Raw genomic sequence first — 21,434 nt, 5'->3', positions numbered from 1 at the left:
CCGTGCCGATCGTCATGCACTGATCCTGCATGCAGGGGCAGTAGCACAGTTGGGGATCGTCGCCGGTCGCCGTGGCACGCTCCGTCGACGCTGCGACCAGCAACGCCGCGATCAGCACAACCGCCACCGTCGCCGCTGCCCTGCTGACTGCCATCCCTATCTCCTCCTTGGCTTTCTTGATCTTTGCAGGTATGAGCAGCTCAAAATGTATGCATGAGATGGGAGAGATGATAAGAACCGCATGCATGTATATAGGTTTCTGAGGAGGACTCGCCTGATATGGAACTTTTGGCCGGGAGCGAAGACCGGTTGCTTTGCGATGTGGAAGCAACTAATTTGAGGTGGGTTGAATTGTTCTAAAGCGAGGATGGATGGAATTCCGGAGCTAATTACACACCTTCATCACCTTCCTACGTACGATTGGCCTTTAACCCTTTCTTTTTCCCAAATAATAATAATAATAATAATAATAATAATATTATTATTATTATTATTATTATTATTATTATTATTATTATTATTATTATTCCCAAATAGTGACGCAAAAAGAGCTACCAAAATTAAAACTCTCATGAAGCCAAATCAATGTAATCTTGAATGTCAATAATATGTAGTTCTGCAAATGGCTATATTCCTACTGGCCTAATTGCCATCCCTCAAACCTCTGCACCAGCAACCAGCAAAAGTGTCTAAAGACACTGCACCATTGAGCCCCACTCAGACTAAATAACACTCACGTCTAGAACATCAGATGTTATTACCATCATCTTCTCGGAGATGAAAAGGATTAACTATAGCAGAAAATAATCATCAATTAAATGGAGCTACTAAAAGGAGAAACCAACAACAGTAACAAAGAAAAAGAAATGCTTTGACATCTAGATATCATCCATAAAAACAAGAAAGAGTGCGTAAAAAAAAGTCATCAATCAGAATTATAGAATCAGTGTTGATAGATCGACAGTATCCAAAACCAACCTAGACATTGTACTGACGACAATCGAATAACAGGTTCGTATCCAGAATCAACCTAGACATTGTACTAATAACAGCTACTCTTTGTTCCAAAGTGCAATAGACAAACTGGACATGTATATGCTCGACATCGTTCACTAATGACAGTTCCAAATCATGGATTTCGCAAAACATGTCTATTCTACATAAACAACCGTCTCAAGCCCTTTCACCACGGATACTCCGTGCCAATTGAATGTCCTTGGGCATGATCATCACACGCTTGGCATGGATGGCACACAAGTTGGCATCCTCGAAAAGACCCACGAGGTATGCTTCAGCAGCCTCTTGCAAAGCAAGAACAGCATGGCTCTGGAATCGGAGATCAGTCTGCAGAATGTATTTCTTCATAAGACATCGTGTAAATGATACAACATTTATTCTGCATGCATTTATTAGTACAGGTTACTGTTAACTAAGTGGCTGCAAAACCTCACCTTGAAGTCCTGGGCAATTTCTCTGACAAGCCTCTGGAATGGCAACTTCCTTATCAGAAGCTCTGTGCTTTTCTGGTACTTACGGATCTCACTGTCATAGTACAATGCCAAACAAATCAAAATATAACTTTAATGCCCATACAGTAATTGGGTTACAGTCAATTAAGTCATCCATGTGCATAGAATAACGCACCGAAGAGCAACAGTCCCAGGTCGGAATCGATGAGGTTTTTTAACTCCACCGGTAGTTCGGGGCAGACTTATGTGCAGCCTATGACAACATAGGATTGGACTCATACACATGGAATTAAAAGACAATGAAACAGGAGCATGACATTCTGCATGTATAAACATAAGTAACTAAACCTTAGTGGCAAGCTGCTTCCTTGGAGCCTTCCCTCCAGTAGACTTGCGAGCAGTTTGCTTTGTACGAGCCATCTAGTACATAAACAAGTCATTCGAACCAATTTGAACCATCATGAGCACATACACACATGTAACTTAGTTGTATAAAGATGGGAAAAGGCGATATTATTATAACATCTCAGAGCATCCATCACCCAGAAAGCAGAATGAGTGAGGTGGAAGGAAAAAAGAAAGACAGAATCAACCTCCCATGTAACTTCAACTTGTCAGATTCGATCTCAAATCAACACTCTCTTGGACAAATGTATTTTTCCCAAATAAGATATGCTAAATTCCAAAGTCCAAACATGCATATATCACAATTTTTTTTGAACAAAAATTGTGAAAAGCAGAGTTGCTACTACTTTTACAACTAATCATATAAACAAAAAAAAGTAAACAACCATAAGCCATAAGAACATCTACTGGGGTAAGCTATTTGACCTTTTTTCCAAGCCATTAAGCTATGTAGAGGAAATATCACTAGCCAAACTGAAAGCCATCAATCAATTCATTGTTTCCTAACATATTCTTTTTAAACATCTTCATATGTCTTGTTCATGTGCCACTTACCTTAATTGAATCCTCGTCTGACCAGTATACTTATGGGTAATCTTTAGACATGACACACAATATAAGGGAAGACCTAACTTGGTAATTGGTATTAAATCTAGCTGTTTACAAATGAACATATGTATGGTTAGCCTAATTATTTAATAACCCCAAACATTTAAGACAACAGTCTGTTTCGAAAACATTATTGCTGATATTTCTTATTTGAAGCTCGCCAGCTCAAAAAAAGTAGCTTAATTTTCTCTTTATGACAAGCAAAATAGGGCAGAATTGACTTCACAATGTACTATCATAACAACTATGCTTGCCAACACCATCAACAACTAGCCAGAGGTTTACTATCGACTTCACAAACTACAATGAACTAACCATAGAAGTATAGACTTTGAGTTCATAAGATACAATAAGTAATACCTAGATATGCCTACAAGAACTCAATTACCACACCATCTATTGCATCAACAATAAATCAACAGAATCTAGAAAATTTTTGCACCATAGTTCTTATAACATAATGCCTCTTTTGATTTTATATATATATATATATATATATATATATATATATATATATATATATATATATATATATATATATATATATATATATATATATATATATATATATATATATATATATATATATATGTGTGTGTGTGTGTGTGTGTGTGTGTGTATAGAAGTTTCAACAAACTATGGTTCCAAAATACCACATGAACACTGCAACAACAAACAAGAAAACTAAAAAACACATTTGAACAATCAGAATAAAGATGAAAGGGGGTGCCAAGAAATCAAAAAGAAAATAAAAAACAAATGATTGTTCTGGTACAAATTCAGTGATTGTGGCAAAAAAAAGTACAATGTTCCAAGTAAACATTAGGCATCTAATGTTTAGATGATATATCCATGGTACAATTATTTACCTCAGTAAACACAATATACACAAACATGACCCTTCTTTAACTTTCGAGGTGCAATTTTTATTCTAAGCTTATAATCAAACTAAGAATTTAAGACTATAAGAAAATAATATGTGCTGAATCAAAAGACCATGATTATTTCACAATGGTTGCAACCAAGACCTCATATTTCAGATTCCCAATGAAGCATTTATTGGAAAATCATATATTTTAAAAGCAAAACACGAAAAATAAGATTTCTAAAACAGTCAGGGATTCGTACAATAAGGGGGTGAAATATTCTAGCTGCGGGATCTGAAACATATACCTCCACATATCTGGCCTCAAAGCACCATTTTGCTTTACTGTTTCATAGATTCGTAAGAACGATTTCTAGATGAAACTTCCACGTAAATACATAAAGATGCTAAGATAAATAAAACGACTAGGGTGTCAGCTTGTTGATATCATACGGAATCAAGTGAATATCTAAGAAACATTCAACTAGCCGATGACATCCGCAAAATATTCATGATTGCAGTGTAAGACGTCCATCCATGGGCAAGAATCAGAGTATCCAATCTATACAAAGAATAGGTTCCCTCAAACCCTAATCTTGGAAGAAATCCCCACACACTCAGAATAATGAACCAAATCCCTCCACGACGGGGAAACAAAGAAAAGATAACGCCGTTCACCGATCGAGAACAGTAAAACAAAGATTCAAAGGGAAATTGCTGAATAGCTTTACCTCGCTTGTCGCCTCGACGAACAAAGCTCGGACTCACCGAAAACCTAGCGATGTATCAGAACATTTGAAGGTGAAGGTCTACTTGAAGCAAGCCCGCCCGCCCTCGCCGACTCCCATCCAACGGGACGATATGAATCTTGATTTCCTTGAGATTTGCGGTCCCGGTTAGTGCCGGAGCCAGATCGTGATGCTGTCTTTCTATTGGCTGGCATGGTTCGTGCGCGGATAATGAAGGTACAAAACCGTGTTCCCCGTATCAAATTAGATAACGTATCACATTCCTTAGTGCACTTTCATATTGTTGTTGTCGTCTTATGCCGATAATTGGGAAGTCGGCATGGCTCGAATTTGCCCCCAAAGGCATAATCCACGGTCCATATGACAGTCACGAGAAGTGGTTAGACTTGGAGGGGGCACGATTGATGCGATCACGAGGAGCTGATTTGATTGTACGCCCGAGATGAATTTTACTGAGGTGAGTCGAAGTTCTTGAGGTGAGCCGAGGTGCAATTTTGGCTTCACTGTGATCCTTGCACAAGCGGTAAAAAGTTTTTAACCCGACCGATCTCTTCGATAATAAAATTAGTATTGAAACGGGAATAATAGATGTTCTTTTTTTTTTTTTTTTTCCTTCTTTTAGGCTTTGGGGGTTGGTTTATATACTTAAGCGATCGATGGAGGAAGATTAATGACTGATCAGGGTGGATCCATGCATCCTTCAAGAGCTTATTCATGTTGACGATTGGTTGGTACAGTTTTATATGACGTATAGTCAATAAAAAAGATGACTGCAAGGGCACTGTTTGTTAGGACTAGCGCCTGTGGGGGATAAGTGGACGATGGTCACCTATGTCAAGTGACCCAAAAAGGGGAGATGAGCTTTGTCGCTAGGGATTAATGCTTCTTGCAACCGGGTGATTGGAAAAGTGGGAGATAGGCTTCCCCTCCATGGATTAATGTTCCTTATGGTTGAAATGTCGCTTTCTCGTTATTCATTGTAAGGGGAAGGGAGGCGTGTAGGTTCTTCTACTCATATTATTCATGCGTTATTGAGTGAATTAATAGGACAATGCTTATGTCATTATTTTTTTTATCAAATATTATTGACGATTATACGATGACATGTAAAACTTTGAATCTCATGCTAAGAGTCGGCACAATCATGATCAAGGAAAAGTATGGACTCTAGAAAAATCGAGCGGCATTGAAAACAAGATGGTTGGCTTAGTCAAGAGTGTGTTTTTGTCCAAATCACCGAGGATTTGGATCTAATTTCTTTTATTTGGGACTTCCATATTGGATTTGGGTTATCGGATTTTTACGATCTCAACTACCAATCCAAAGTACAACCTAAAAATTCCGATGGATCTGTATTCAAATTCATAATAGAGAATTGAAGTTGAACTATATTCAAGTTTAGTTAGAAGACCAGCAATTTGTTGGGTTTGAGGATAGCTCATTCCACCCGATAACAAAGATGAAAAAAAAAAAGATTTTGTTATAATCAATTTTGGAATGTTATCACATATCAATTTTGATTGTCTACCTAATTTGATATTACCAATTTTTCGAATGTTATAACATATCAAAGAGGGAAACAAAAAGTTCATCGACATGATAGTCATAATTAGTCAAAGAAATATCAATATCTCATGTAGTTGTCATTGCTTGATTACATCCCAAAGGTGCAATGTTGTCCTGCTAACCCTTATGGAAATTAAGTAAGGTGGTTAGAGTCGAGAAAGGACTAGTTGAAGCGATCCTAAGATGGTGGATGAGCGCACGAGGTCACTTCCGAGTCGGATCGAGGTGGGCCCTAGTCTCCTCAGGGTTTTGAGGTGACCCAAGGCATGTCTTGATTTCGTCGATGATCATACACAAGAGGTCAACGTCAGGGTGATTTCTCGACTCAATCTCTCTAATAGTAAAATTAGTATTCATGGAGTGGGAATAATATAGTTTTTTTAGTTCGGCCTCTTGTTCAAGCTTTGGGGATCGACTTTTATAGTTGGGCAATCGACGAAGGAAGACCGACAATTGATGAGGACTGGATTGTAGATCCTCTTGTGGCTCATTTATATAAATGACCGATCGATATAGTTCCTTATGACACGTCATTAGTGAAGGATGCCTATAGGGGTGTTGCTTGCTAGTCCCGATAATTGCCAAGGATAGGGAGACGATGGTCGTCTATGAAAGTCGACCGAGGGGGCAAACTGGCTTTATTGCTTGGGGTTTGCAACTCTTGGTGCCCTATCCATATCACCTTTCCTTGAATCGCGATCTACCGAGGGCAGCAGGTTGTCGCCTTGCTATTTGCCACAGGGGAAGGGTGACGCGGGATTTTTCCTACCCATGTCAACATCTTTGTGATAGCTAGTTGGCAAGTTAAGACTGATATCAGCATATTCTCTATCATTCGTCTATGCGCAGCGGAGGAATATAAAATAAAAATCCTAAATTTTCCAAAAAGGTGTTCATCATCGTACGAAGATTGGTGCGTAAAAACCCACGAAACTAAGAACCACGTGTGAGATAGTTGTGTTACCTAAGAAAATCATATATCTATGAATTTCTATGGATCTGTGGGAGAGGATGAAGGAGGTCAAGCGTTCTCCTTTCTAGCGATATTTCACATGATAGTGGCTACGAAGATACTCCTTGAATCGCTGCCTAAATCTCTATTCCTACTGTGTAAGGAGGAGAGGGAGAGAGGAGAATAGGAGGTGACAACCAAGAAGCCTAGCTTATGACCCTTTAGTTTTCTCTTATTTATAAAAATCCCTTGTCAACTTAGCCCTAATGGATCTTGCCCTATTGGGTATTAGATCTCCATCCAACTAACCAAACTTCTTAAATTAGTGGATCTCTATCCAATAATCTCTTATTGGCTCTTATTGGATCTCATACATAGGATACAATAATTCAGAGGTTTATTGGATATCAAATAAAATAGGGGTTCCGGCGGATATCTCATATCCGAATATCTACTCATCGTAACACGTACCATATGTGTATGACCCTCTAGGCCCAATATCGAGCTGACATTGAATTATATCTATCAGAACTCCTTCTAGTTCAATAAATTATTATCTCTATAATAATTCCCTAGACTCATTGACTACGGATGTAGTATCAACACTCAATAGTATTTAAGGTTGACTGCCACTTCTGATGATCGGTTATACTAGATTTGAAACTTTCAAACATATAAGTCTGGTATCAAAGAAGTACTTATATAGGACATCCTTAGTGTCTTAAGTCTAAGAACCAGGTACATCATTTGAATGATGGAATCACTATCGAACAATGAGGTATCATCAATCATCCAGCATTCCATGAGCAGATCAATAAGTGAACTTATTCTCTAATTAACACATGTACTGTAGCCCTAGTGTCCCCATGTGAGCAGCTATGAGGCAAGTTATCTTAATTATATGGACATGTATACAACACACTAGTCTGTCCAATTATTTCAATGTCCCTCTCGAGTAATCTATGACCGAGATTATTTAGGGTCTATGTTTAAAAACGAATCGATCTCATTATCGTAATCTCATCATGATCTGATTCTCATTGCACAAATTCATGGACATCATAATATATCCATACAATAAGTATCATAAAGTGATAAAATATCAAATAATATAATAAGCAAAAAGAGTACGTGTCATGTCACACGTGTCATCACTCATGTGATTGACTTACAAGGTAACTATGACTAGCACACCATACCTAACATACGGTCTATAAGATATTAGATAGATGATGGACTATAGTTACACAATAATTAACGATCGATAGATCTAATGGATTGGATCTCCTGTATCATCTAGTGACTGTGGCGTAGTGGTCTAGTACGTCCATAGTTGATGAGTCGAGTGAATTAATATAGAGATAATAATTCACTAAGTCAAAAGAAGTTCTGACAAATATGACTAGCGGATAGCTTGATATTGGGCCTAGAAGGTCACACACATATGGTAGATGTTGCGACAAGTAGAGGCTCAGATATGAGATATCCGTTGGAGCTCTTATTTTATTGGTTATCTTATTGGATATCCAATAAGGTCCTGAATTTTTAGACCTTTTGGGTGAGACCCAATAAGAGTAAATAGAGATTATTGGATATAGATATATTAATATAAGAGGTTGGGTGATTGGATAGGTATCCAATACCTAATATGACAAGATCCATTAGGGTTAAGTGGTAGAAACCTTTATAAATAGGAGGGCCCAAAAGGTGGCATAGGCTAATCACCTCCTAGTTGCCCCTCCCTCTCCTCTCTCTCTCAGCCATAGCCCTAGTTTAGGGCGTCTAGATAGCAAGAAGGGACGACCCCTTCTTGATCATATGGTGCGTGGGGAGAGAAAGATCGTGTAGTGATTTGAGGATTTGAGGAGCATCTTTGTCATATCTACCATATAGATCACAAGAGGAGAACAGTTGACCTCTTTCATCCACTTCTATAGATCTGAAGTTTTTCAAGAATATACGATCTCCCTAGGTAACAAATCTCACTTGATATATATAGTTTTTCGGTTTTGCGTACCAATCTTCGCATGACGACAAGATACTTTTTTCTGAAAAATCTATGTTTTTTATTTTTCTGTTCTTCCACTATGCATGTGATGCTCTAATCAGATTTCCCAACAGATTGAACATTCGATGTCACTTTTGAATTGGACTAAAATGGGCCTTGGCCTCTTGGGAGTTTTGGGGGTGAGCCGAGGTATACCTTGACTTCGTCGAGGACCTTGCATAAGAGGTCAACTTGGGGGGATTTCTCGACCCAACCCCTATGATGATAAATTTAGTCTTTATAGAGTGGGAATAATATAGTTTTTTAAGTTAAACCTCTTGTTCAGATATTGGGGATTGACTTTTATACCTAGGCAATTGGCAAAGGAAGATCGATGACTAATAGAGACTAGCCCGTACATCCTCTTGTGGCTTATTTATGCGAACGATCGATCAATAGAGTTCTCGGTGGCACCTATAAAAGTATACCAAAAGTATTGAAAAGAAATTTGATTCTTCTTATATAATCAAGTCAGTTCTATGAGTAAAAATAATTTATATTATATTTATTTTATAACCATGGTCATCAGATATAATATACTAAATATTTTCTTTAGAGTATAGTTGGCACTTTGTTATATTCGAAGTTAATTAGAACGTATACGTTAAGTCTCAATTGGGTTTTCCTGGGTTTAGCTTATCCAAGTTGGAGTGTGATGTTCCCATCATCAAATCTTTGTTTGCTTAAAGAAAAGGTTTAGAGTGCTATTGATACATTTGTCTAAGATGAACGCATTGATACTTAAATCATAGGTGGGTGTATTGTAAGCATACAGATGCTTTGAACCATTTTGACGCATTAGCCACCTTGATGTCTATGTCTTAGATAAAAATATTATATCTAAGAAGATTTTTTATCCAATCAAGAAATATTATATACTTTGCTTGACGAATATATCATAGAGATGCCTTACTTGATTGTGATAAATGAGATATTTTGATAGTAATATCCTAAGTAAGCATATAATATGTAATGAGATGTCTTTGGAGCATTAAGTGTTTTACTTTTTTTTATTTTGGATGGACATATAGTGTATAAAGAGAGATACTTTGTGCCAAGTTGGATGCTCCACAATAATATCTTGTATTCAGAGGTGATCTGGGCACAAATATATTTTTTGAATATTAATTTTTATATAAGTGAAAGGATACTTTGGTAGTAAAGAGTTATGATAAGTATATAATTTTGCCATGTCCATTCAACTAACTTCTAATACGTATATATGTGTGTCTACACAAAATACGTAATCAAATAAAGCGTTTAATAACAATACATTGGTCCCATGTGGGCTCCATGCTTGTCTCCAATAACAAGAAAGGTAGGTCACGCAGGTGAGAATGATAAACCACGAATTGTCGAAAAGGAAATACAAAATGCTGACGTGGTAAATCATGTGTACCCATGGATTTACTCTGCGAATCGCTGCCTCCACTTTGTGTGTCCCACCTCAAACCCAAATCCCTACAGAATAATGACCCACAGTTTTGGTGGCCGCCCACCTCATGTGACGTAGGCGAGATGTGGCCCATCTTTGTCAGCGGTTCGGTCAGGCGGGTTAGTGCGGAATGTTGACGAAACGTGGCCCACTTAGTCCACCGACGTCACCGAACGCCGGCACATGCACGTAGAGGACGCCACGTGTCAGTAGTGGGTAATCTGACACGAACGTTGACTTTACCAAGCAAAAACAGACGACTTCCTGTGCAACCCCCCACCCTGTCTCTGTCTCTCAAGGGACCGTACGGAAGCTCTCCTTCCGATGGCACTCTACCGTCGGATCCTATCCAAGGAGCCCCACAGGCACGACGACGACGAGGGCAGCGCCAACACCGTCCGTCATCCCGCTACTCTTCCTCCTTGTTGTCCTCCTACACCTCCTCCCTCCCCTCTACCTCCTCTATACACCGATGACCAACACGACCGTCGGCTCGCCAACCTCCTAATGATCGGCGCCGCTGTTATTGCCGCTGTTCTCCTCCTCTCTATCACCTACTACGCCGTCCTTCGCCGTCGCCGCTGCCGCTTCCCCCTCCGCGTCGCCGCCACGGGCCCGGCGTCCATAGGTGACGACGACGATGACGGTTTTGTTGGCGACGGGGAGCCGTTCCACCATGTCTGGTACATCCGGACGGTGGGCCTCGACGAGTCCACCATCGGTTCCATCGCGGTGGAGGAATACCGGGCCAGTGATGGCATCCTCGACGGCGTCTCCGACTGCTCCGTGTGCCTCAGCGAGTTCCACGACGGTGAGCGCGTCCGCTTGCTCCCCAGGTGTGGCCACGCGTTCCACGTCTCCTGCATCGACACCTGGCTCCGTGCCCACGTTAATTGCCCCCTTTGTCGGGTTCGCATCGTCGACCCCAACGGTGAACCCTCGCCCCCCGCAGCCGCCGTCGCCCTCGCAGTTTCTATCACTGCCTCCGGTGGTTCGGTGGACTTGGACTCCGCCTTCCCTGCTGCTGAGGAGACTGCCCCTATAAGGATCCAACCTCTGGAGGAGCAGCAAAACGGAGGAGGAACGGAGAGCACTGTTGCAATTAGGATTCCGATCAACCATACGGAAGCGTTCGATCTGCCGCCTGAAAGTTCCGGATCGCGAGGGCAAAGCGATGTTGGGGTGTTCGGATTGCAGCCGGTTCGGCGATCCTTTTCAATGGACACTCCATTGATGAATTCTATCATCGGCAGAGTCAAACCGGAAGAGAGCATCATTGATGAGGAAGGGAAAGACGCGACCTTTGAGAAAGAGAGTTATCCAAAGAACAGGGTAAAGCGCTGGAATTCCTCCGAAGGGGCTATGGATAAGGGACATTCCGACATAGAAAGATCGCTATCTAGCAGCGGAAGAGGGATCCTCTTCTCAAAATATGGGCAGATTGCCAGAATCCATAGCATGCCTATGTAGCATTTGATCTGTTTTGGGTTGAGTTGGTAGCATCTGCGGATCTTTTAATACCATGAGTGGTGGCAGGCAAGTCTGGAGCTGCTGATTTCTGTTTGTATGATCAATGGATCATGAGGGAGCTCAAAAGTGAACTTCCTCACCGAGGACTCAGATTTGCAGTAATGGAAATAAGTCCATCTTTGTTTTTGAATCAGTCAGATGCATCGATGCTTCTATATGATCATTGAAGGTGGTAGAGGAAACTTGGGTTTGCTTCTCTAGCCTACCTTTGCTTGCTTATTTGGTTTTCTCTTGTTATTCCCTTTCTGAATGCCCATTGTGATTGTGATACAAATCTGATAGGTTTTGTAGGCAATTGAAACGAACACTTCGGGCGCATTGTGTCGCACCTCACGGAAACAAATGGTTTTTCTTATCAACCATTTAGTGCTCAACAGTCTGAATATATATTAGCAAAAAATGAAGCTCACAAATTCTCTTTTTTGGGTGGATCAAAGTGGTGAAGGATTAATGGAATAACCCTTGGTTCTTTAACTTTAATTATTTTGAAAATTGGTGAATGAGACTACAATTTTCATTCTTTGTTGGGTTGGCACTGTCTTCGGCCCCTATTTCATCTACATCGCCTCCTTAATCTTTGTTATAATGCTTCGACTTGAATTTCCATGAAAAAAACTTTTAATTATTTTCTCGACAAGCATAATGGTTGACTTAGCTAATGTGGTGCCATTTGGTTTATGTTAGTTTAAACAACCTGATTAGGTGATGGAATTCAGTATGCACCACAAGCGAGCATTCTCGATGTGTTACATGAATACATCAGGTTCTACAACATGCTATGTGTTTCTCTTCGAATCGATTCTATTTAATTATTCAGTTGTACTTGTAGTTTACTTCTCATCTATCTGTGCCTAGTGATACATACTGAGTATCTATTAGATGCGTATTGGTTCCGTTTTTGCTGCTAAGTTGGATGTTGTAAAACATTATACTGCAAAATTGCATTGCCTATAAACTAGATTATATGAGGAAGTCTAAATCTATCCTGCCTTGACAGAATACCTGAAATGTTAGTTGGTTCTTCTATTTAAATGTGTGCATCGTTTCTCAAGGAACTCATTTTAATTCTTTCGATATGAACATGCCTCCAATTCCTACTTTTAGAGAGTATGTTTCTGTTCCAGATGATTCATTGCCGAATACAATCATATTTACAGTACTTCTTTGCAGTACCTGCAAACTTGAGTTACTCCACAGGCTTCAATTCAGTGTTCACAGATGTGTGATACCGAGTGCAGGTCGATACTAAAGAAGACAAAAAAAACATATAATGAGTTATATATATGATGCATAAACCACCTTTACTTGACATGTTGTGTGTCGTCTATGTGGTGATAAAAGCAGCCAGTGAAAGGTATATGCAGAGTTCATATTTATTTAAGAAAGGTAACTTCTTTATTCTTCTCAATTTGATGAGAACTCTTAGCAGTGCAAGATTGACATATGATTTTAATGTGTTCTTCAATGTCTTTTGTGTCTCCCCTTGCATGAATTGCTAGCTGAGACTCTGCATAATCTGCTTAGACTTTGATGGTTAGAGGCTCTTAAATGCCTTCTATGAGCATTCTGATATATGTTGCACATATGTAGGACACTTTTGAAAGCATTTGAAGACATAATGATACAAGCAAAACATTTATACTTACACTAATATATGTTTCACTTGTATAAAATATTAGTAATATATGTGTCCTTTGGTCTTCTTATTGGTTTGGCATGCATTTCAAGTGAATGACTGTTATTCTTGCAACCTATGTATATGATGACAGTAAATTGCTTAGATTGTACATATAATATCCTCATATGTTAAATGCCTATATTCTTATGTCTGTTTCCAAGCTTCATGGTGATTCAATTCAGATCATGTAGATGAGGTAAAAATCAATTTATTGCAGAAGATCATAGTATTTAAGATCATAGTATTCATAGTATCAAAAAAATACTTTCAAAATTGTGGAGAATCATTAGGAAGATAAGACATTGATTACATAATTAGTCTGATCAGGATAGAAATTCCTTCAGCATTCTCTTCGTCAAAATAAGATAATTTATATTCAATTTATTTTCTTATTTATGCTTTATATTTTTTTATAACATTATTTAGTTATATGTTAATTAATTAAAGCGGTCCACAAGGAATCCCAAGATGTTGATCCACAGCAACCTGCAGCCAAGCATTGCAAGCCGTAGTGGGAAACACATTCTTATCAGCATCTCACATGACAACGTGATCATGTCCCCTCCTTGGGAATCTCTCTACCCCAACAGGGCAGTGTGGGTGAGCTCAAAGGTGAAGTGAAGTCAATGCGATGGATGGACACACTTGTTGATGCTTATTTCGAATCAATTCATGTTTGATTCCGATGAACTTTAGATAATATAATCTATCCGTGTTTTTACAGATTTATCCTTGCAAATTAGAGAAATAACAAATGTATATATGTATACATACTGCTTCAAACATTATGATTCTTCAAGTATATATATATGCTCTTTTGATCTTTCATTAATATTGACCCAAAAACTCAAATTACCATGGATAATCATGATTATAAATAAATAATATTAATTTTAAAGAGTGAATTAAAAAAATATATATTTTTAAAAATTTCTCCAAAGCACCTCTAATTACATAAAAAAATATTTTAACCCTGCACCATCACTTTACGCCACCCCTACATCATCATTGTCACCTTGCATCGCGCTTGCACCATGTCCGTTATCATCCTTGTGTCATATCTATCACATCAGGCCTACTCTTATTCGCCTTGCCCTCTTGTAAGAAAGGAGGAGGTACATAGCGACAGATTTCACCACTCTCGTGCGATCAAGGAAGCATGATAGTGTCAGAGGGGAGGGAAGATCATGCAAGCAAGAAGGGGCTACGATGGCGACAACCCTCGTCGCTCTCATGCAAGCAAGAAGGAGGCATAGTAATGGTGGAGGTTCTATCTCCGAAGGGAAGAGCAGTGAAAAAATTTGTGAAAACTTTGAAATTAAGAGTGTTATGTAGAAAACTTTTAAAGAGTTTTTTTCTACAAATTTATCTACTTTTAAATATACAAAAAAATATAATAATAATAATAATAATAAAATTATAAGTCTTAATTAAATCGATTAAATATCATATTTATGAGATATGATGTAGTTTTATGCTAGCCATCAATGACCTAACGTAATTTTCTATCATTTTTACTCAGATTTGGGATCAACATTTACGATATTAAAATTTTAAATATATAAAATATAAATATCTAAAATATTTTTCATGACCTTATTATCATCGTCCCAATCAACAAAGGATATTAATAGTGATTGGAGTTCATTGGTAAAGATGATAAAACTGACGGAGATCAAGTACAAAGTTCTTCCTAAAAGACGATGTGCTTTCCAAAGATGATTCCTTCCATCGCTTTATTCACTGCCTCACGCCGCTCCGCACAAAGATGAGAAGTGATAGATGGAGGGGGGGAAGCGAGGAAACCACGAAAGGAAGCTCCTTTGACAGCTTTTGGTTGGTAATGGCCCGTCAGGTAGGGGTTCTGTGAAGCCATCAAGATAATGCCCTAAAAATTACATGCTTACAGAGCTCCGTTTGGCATAAACTTGAGCTCAAGGCAGGTATCCACAAAATTCCTCCACCTTCCTTCTCATCCAGGGGTCCAAGAAGTCTTCTTTAAGAGCTCTGTGGTCTCCAGTTGGGCCACGTCTTCTGATCACCACAATGGAGGTGATTCACTGTAGCGTGCTTGCATCTGGTTTCTTGATGGTCTTGCTTCTTCTGTTCCGATTGTCGCATTCATCAGGTAAAGGCCTTGCCTTTCTGCCATGTCTCGTGTGCCTGCCGCTTTGGTGCTCTGTTTCTTATGATTGTGCTTGGGTTTTAGTTGATGGTTTCTCGAAGGTGAGGGGTGTCAACTTGGGCGGGTGGCTGGTGGTGGAGGGATGGATCAAGCCTTCACTGTTTGATGGAATTCCCAACGGGGACATGCTTGTGGGTTTCTGTGCTATTAGCGCCTGCGGCGATTGGTTCTCTTAGTGGCTCTGTCGATGTCGTTGGTTTCATCTTTTTCTTTTGGTTTTGGTGGCGATGATTGTGTGCAGGATGGAACCCAAGTGCAACTGAAATCAGTGGCCCTGCAGAAGTACGTCAGTGCAGCCGACGGAGGAGGCGGAAATGTGACTATCGACAGAGACGTCGCATCATCATGGGAGACCTTCAAGGTGCTCTCTGTTCTCGAGTTAGTATAGAATTTCTCAGAATGGATGCCATGTCTTCCCTTTCTCTGTTGCCTTATGGTGTCTGATCTGGATAACTGGAAACTCATGGTGTTAACAAGATAAGTATTGCTAAAAGTTAAAACATACTTTATTTGTTAAAAATCTTTTGTAGCTAAGATTCCCTAAGAAGATAAATTTTGACACAATATTTGAATGAAAGCTCAACTTTACAGATAATAGTTATTGTTTGCTGACGACGATGAGACAGATGTTTGAGGTTTTAACCTTGCATATCTATGGACGGTTAGCTTTTTAAACCAAGTACTGAAGCTTTTTAAATATGCTATCCAAACATTATTTTAGACTATGCAAGGTTTGAGACATCGATGATTAAATCTATATGTCACTTACACCATGTAGCTCAGGCACACTATTTGCTTGTGGAAAAAGACATTAAGAATTGGCCTAGACATTGTACAAAATATTTAAGCAGAGGCTGTTCTATGCTGGTGCAAAATTCTATTCGTGAAACTAGAGGATATAGTAATTGTACAAGTTGAATTATTTAGCATAAAATCTCAGTCAAGGACCACACAACTCAGTCTCAGCCACAAAGATGCAAGCATTACTTGAACATAATGGGGCATGGATATGCAAATTGTGCCATCACAGAAAGGTTGACATCTTGTCAATTGGGCATATCTATTGTGGCACTTATTGCTAGTCAGTTAATGGTTTTTGTTTCTAATTTTCTTAATAAGAATATCTGTAAATTTAGTTTAGTATTTCTTCGATCTAAATTTTTTCACTGTTTGCAACTATCCTGTGATCTTAGTTTTGCCAAATTGCTCATTAGTTAGAAAATTTTTGGTCCTAACATGATAACTACTCTGACTGAAGATGCTTTCCACCAGCTATGGCGAGTATCTGAAGTAGAATTTCAATTTAGTTGCTTTGGAGGTCAATTTTTAACATCAAATAATGGAGGAAGTTCAATTTCCGCAACAGCAGATTCACCAGCCATGAATGAGACCTTTTACATCGAAAGAAATAATACAAAGATTCACATCAAGCTTTTAAATGGTAACTATGTACAGGTATTGTTTGTGGCTCTTAATCGCAAATTGCATTAACTTGCTGGTGTTGTCAATTATTTTTGGTGGAATATTTCAAAAAGAATAGAAAAAGGTTAAATATCTCAAATTTGTAAAATCTCTTTTAGGCAACAGTGAATAACCAGCTCGATGTGAATCATCAAGGTGATCCAGGATGGGATGATAATGAAGCAACATTTGAAATGACAGTTGTTGCCAACTACTTGCATGGAGATTTTCAGCTTGCTAATGGATTTGGACACAAAAAAGCTCAAGAGGTCCTGACGGTAAGAGTGAGACATTCTTTGCTCGATTGACCATATCAAAGTCTTTATTGTTATTCCTTATCTATGCGGTAGGCTTTCATATTGCCTCCTATAAGTGTTGTTCGAGATGTCTTTTTTTCATCCATATTGATTTGAAGTATTTACTTGCTGCTTCTTGCAAACAAACTATTGTAATCTGATGTCCAGAACCACAGAAACAACTTCATTACTGCTGAAGATTTTGCTTTCCTATCTCGGCATGGTATCAATACTGTTAGAATTCCTGTTGGATGGTGGATTGCAAAAGATCCTGAGCCACCAGCTCCTTTCATTGGAGGATCCTTAGCAGCTCTGGACAGAGCATTTTCATGGGCAAAGTACTACTGTTTTTTTGCTCTTCTTTGCGACAACTAAGTGATTATCTCATTAAAACTTCTGTGCTGCTCTACAATTTTCCATAGTATGAAGATTATGATTGTTACTTTAAATGCAGGACTCATGACCTGAAATGCATCATTGATCTTCATGCTGCACCTGGTTCTCAGAATGGGATGGAACATAGTGCCAGTCGAGATGGTTCGGTAGATTGGCCAACACCAGATTACATCTCACAAACACTGGATGTGATCGATTTCCTGTCAGCAAGGTACATGGTTCTTTCTTGGTTGATAATTAATTGACATCTGAAACTGGAAAAAAAAAAGGTGCTATGGTTTCTTTAATGCCTTGGAAGTTCATGCATCCCGAAGCGAATATTACTAATTACTTCTGTTGAGTAGTTGCTTAAGAGAATCTACACAAAGTCTAGAAGCTCACTGAAGTGAACACTCAGATAATGTATTTGTGAAATCTTTTGATATGCACAACAGTTCTTTCCTTTTGATTATATGAAGTACCTAATATCCCCTACTATGCTCTCAATTGAAAAACAGCACTACCATGTTGATAAGCATCTCTAGAGACTCACTAACTATAAAATACTCATGTCTAAAGCCACTAGAAGCCAAATTGCGGGAATAATAAACTACAGATCGTCAGATATCAAAGAGTCCACTTCTAGTTCTATTGTACTGTTAATGTTTGACATCTCTAATTAAAGATATTTTTAAGTCTCCAGCTTATGCATATATATTTAACACAGATGTGTATCCAACATTATTGATGATGACAGATGCTAAATTCCGATGATAATGGTGGACATTTAAACTGAATAATGGATGTCACCATTGTCCATGTTGAGCTGGAAGTTCAAGAGACATGCCTAGAGAACAGGAATCAGTAATTTTTCTCCTTTTGGTCCAACTGTGATCATGTCATTCTACAAGCCAGTTACTAATATTATAAAGGAATTGTTCCATCAGAGTCAGGAGTTCTCAAGAAAGTTCTCGTCATTAAGATACAATTAATCCTTCAAAGGAACCTAAACCACTTCCTCAACATATATTTGTTGGTCTGAAAATGCTCTATCAAGAACGTTTTTACTATATAATAATCTACTTGGATATTTTCCATGACATCCTCATGTCATGCCTATGAAGCATAAGATTTTGTGTTGCTACCATTCTGCTTTTCTGATTGAAAAAAACTACATTTTATCCTTCTCATGAAGTTTAAAATTTCAAATTGAGATAACTGTTGATTCAAACTTCTTGTTTACGACATTTTGTTTCCTTGCATCAGTAATGTAAAGAAATCACTGAGCTAGTAAAAGATTTTCATTTTGAATAAGTTCGGGTGCCAAAGAAATATCAATTAAATTAGGAGACATTAACAAAATGCGGATTAGAAAACCAGTCCTATGGCTGGCTGATATCAATGTTACATTTGGTTCCATCATTTGCAGGTATGCAAATCATCCTGCTCTGTTAGGGATTGAACTTTTAAATGAGCCTTCTGCAGCTGCAGTTCCACTTGATGTTTTAGTTTCTTATTACACAAGAGGGTACCATATTGTTCGGAACTACTCTTCGACAGTTTATGTTATAGTCTGTCAAAGAATAGGAAATGCAGATCCGATGGAGCTTTATCAGGCAAATATTGGAGTGTCAAATATTGTCGTTGACTTGCACTATTATAATCTCTTTGATCCATATTTTAGCAACATGGACGCAACAGAGAATATTCAATACATATATGACAAGAGAGTGCCACAATTGCAGGCACTGAACAGTGCAAATGGACCTCTTGTCTACGTTGGTAAGCTTTTCTGGTTCATGCTTTTATATCTAAGACTGCAGTATAATATTCTATGGAATATGTCAGTTATACTTTTTAGTCAACTGAGTATTAGGAAACTAAAAATCTTAACATTTATATAATCCTGAATGTATGTGCCTTCCTTTTATCTGAGCATTATCAATTACTAAAATTCTGCTTGATGCCTCACACCATGATTCCATCTACATGCATTACCAGTTTGTTTTGTTCTCCAATGCCATAGTACTGTATGAATCTCCATTATTTGGTGCTTTACTATTGTACTCAGGACAATGCTCATGTTCTTATCTTTTTCTCCTCTGCTATGCAAAAAATTAATTCTTTGCAGAAATGACATCTTTTAGCCGGCTTGCGTTTTAGAAGCTATGCCTAATATACATACATGATGTGCATCATCCAGGTGAGTGGGTAAATGAATGGAATGTGACAAATGCCTCGCAGTCCCAATATCAGATGTTTGGTATGGCTCAATTAGATGCCTTTGATGATGCTTCTTTTGGTTGGTCTTACTGGACACTGAAGAATGACAGAATGCATTGGGATTTTGAGTGGAATATCAAAAACCATTATCTTCTTTTCGGTAGGTACACATCTCATTCTGATTGCTGTTTCAGCATTCATATATTTGTGTTTGTTCATTTGAAACATCCAGATCTTCTGGCATTCATATTCGACTTTGGTATAAGAACATGTACCACATAAAACCTATTTGCTGTCTCATGAATACAAACCTCGGTTACACTAAAATGCTATGGAAACTAATTACAGTCAGAAATTTCTAAGAACAATTTTACTTTTTTAGATGTTTCATTTTGGAGCTTGAGAAGAAAGCTCATATGCTGCTTAGGAAGTCTTGCAGTAGTTTTCTATTTTCAGAATTCCACTAATTCCTTCCTCCAGTTGTGAATGAACAAACAATATCCATGGAATAGCATATAAGAAAAATAATTTTCTACTTCAACTGTCCATATGCTTGTTTAATTAAGAAAGCTTGTTGAATAAAAATTATAAATGCTCACTTATACTTCCCTTGATACTAGTAGAACCAGTTCTAACATTATCATATCATTTTGCAGGAAGTTCATCAATCAAAAAGCCAAACAGTCTTCTGTTCCTTTCATTGGTATGTGCAGTAACGTTATTGAACTATCTCGTATAGCAGATTGATTCTGTGAGCAAAGTTGGGAGACCCAACAGAAGATATGCCTCTTTGGGAGAATCTCTTGTAATTTTAGGATTATTATTAATATTAATAATAATAATAATAATAATAATATTATTATTATTATTATTATTATTATTATTTCTTCTATCAACAACATTACTCCATTGCCCATTGAACATTCTTCAAATATTTTATTTTTTTTGAGTTTTCATTTTCAATATTTTTTTGGTTTTGCAAATGCAAAGTGCTGAAGATGGGATTCCATCCATTATCAAAGGTCAAAGTTTTAGTAGCTTAACTGACATCTTCAAATATTACTTACATGTTTGTCTCATTAGAACGGGAAAATTTGATTCAATGATAAGTGAGTCTTTCATACCAAACTCTCAACGTTTGATATGTAAATATGATATATTGCCATCAATTGTAAGATGAGATTTCAAATTTTCAATCTTTGAGAGGTAAATTTAGCACATGATTATCACACTAATATTAATGGTGTAACAAAAAAAATTTAATTAGAAATAAAAGTAAGTGCAAATAGGAAACATCCAAAAGTGTGAAGTTAATTTTTGGTCAATTTCTTCGGGCAACACTAAACACTTATAGGATACGGCTAATCATATATCATCTCATATAATTAGTTATCTTTAGTATCTCTATTATTATATTTTTAAAATTTATAGTGAAATTTATATATTTATAAAAATAAATTATTATTATTATTATTATTATTATTATTATTATTATTATTATTATTATTATTATTATCATTTTAGTAAAAGTCGGGATTGCTTTCATCCGAATAAAAAAAAAGCTTGCATGTAAAAATGAATAAGAGATT

The 21,434-nt window shown here is 37.8% G+C and overlaps 2 protein-coding genes and 1 pseudogene across 8 annotated transcripts; 2 read left to right on the top strand and 1 right to left on the bottom strand.

Annotated features, from left to right (window-relative positions):
• Nucleotides 1-912: 912 nt before the first annotated feature.
• On the bottom strand, nucleotides 913-4,268 carry LOC135616206 (histone H3.3-like; annotated as a pseudogene).
• Nucleotides 4,269-10,285: 6,017 nt separating this feature from the next.
• LOC135617566 (RING-H2 finger protein ATL52-like) lies at nucleotides 10,286-11,982 on the top strand. The gene has a single exon (XM_065117927.1). The coding sequence runs from the start codon at nucleotides 10,422-10,424 to the stop codon at nucleotides 11,565-11,567; it is 1,146 nt and encodes a 381-aa protein (XP_064973999.1). The 5' UTR covers nucleotides 10,286-10,421; the 3' UTR covers nucleotides 11,568-11,982.
• A 2,982-nt stretch (nucleotides 11,983-14,964) lies between these two features.
• Nucleotides 14,965-20,974, top strand: LOC103992230 (probable glucan 1,3-beta-glucosidase A). Of its 7 annotated transcripts, XM_018828543.2 has the most exons (12): nucleotides 14,965-15,160; nucleotides 15,286-15,433; nucleotides 15,515-15,621; nucleotides 15,732-15,851; nucleotides 16,749-16,767; nucleotides 16,860-16,945; nucleotides 17,071-17,229; nucleotides 17,416-17,585; nucleotides 17,702-17,854; nucleotides 19,052-19,404; nucleotides 19,826-20,005; nucleotides 20,502-20,974. In XM_018828543.2, the coding sequence occupies exons 1-12, from the start codon at nucleotides 15,074-15,076 to the stop codon at nucleotides 20,582-20,584; spliced, it is 1,665 nt and encodes a 554-aa protein (XP_018684088.2). In that variant the 5' UTR covers nucleotides 14,965-15,073; the 3' UTR covers nucleotides 20,585-20,974. The 7 variants fall into 7 exon arrangements, with proteins under 7 accessions (XP_018684088.2, XP_009410130.2, XP_009410132.2 ...); XM_009411855.3 differs by having other exon boundaries at nucleotides 16,763-16,945; XM_009411857.3 differs by having other exon boundaries at nucleotides 15,249-15,433; nucleotides 16,763-16,945.
• Nucleotides 20,975-21,434: the final 460 nt, after the last annotated feature.

The sequence above is a fragment of the Musa acuminata genome, chromosome BXJ2-7, assembly GCF_036884655.1.
Source record: "Musa acuminata AAA Group cultivar baxijiao chromosome BXJ2-7, Cavendish_Baxijiao_AAA, whole genome shotgun sequence".
Classification (NCBI taxonomy): domain Eukaryota; kingdom Viridiplantae; phylum Streptophyta; class Magnoliopsida; order Zingiberales; family Musaceae; genus Musa; species Musa acuminata.
This window is presented reverse-complemented; position numbering and strand designations above follow the sequence as displayed.

Excerpts from the sequence above, each read along its gene's own strand:
- LOC135617566 (XM_065117927.1), top strand. The coding sequence starts at position 10,422 with ATGGCACTCTACCGTCGGATCCTATCCAAGGAGCCCCACAGGCACGAC.
- LOC103992230 (XM_009411855.3), top strand. The coding sequence starts at position 15,074 with ATGAGAAGTGATAGATGGAGGGGGGGAAGCGAGGAAACCACGAAAGGA. Across the intron at positions 15,622-15,731 it reads TTCCCAACGGGGACATGCTT|GATGGAACCCAAGTGCAACT; the intron begins GTGGGTTTCTGT and ends GATTGTGTGCAG. Across the intron at positions 17,586-17,701 it reads AGAGCATTTTCATGGGCAAA|GACTCATGACCTGAAATGCA; the intron begins GTACTACTGTTT and ends CTTTAAATGCAG.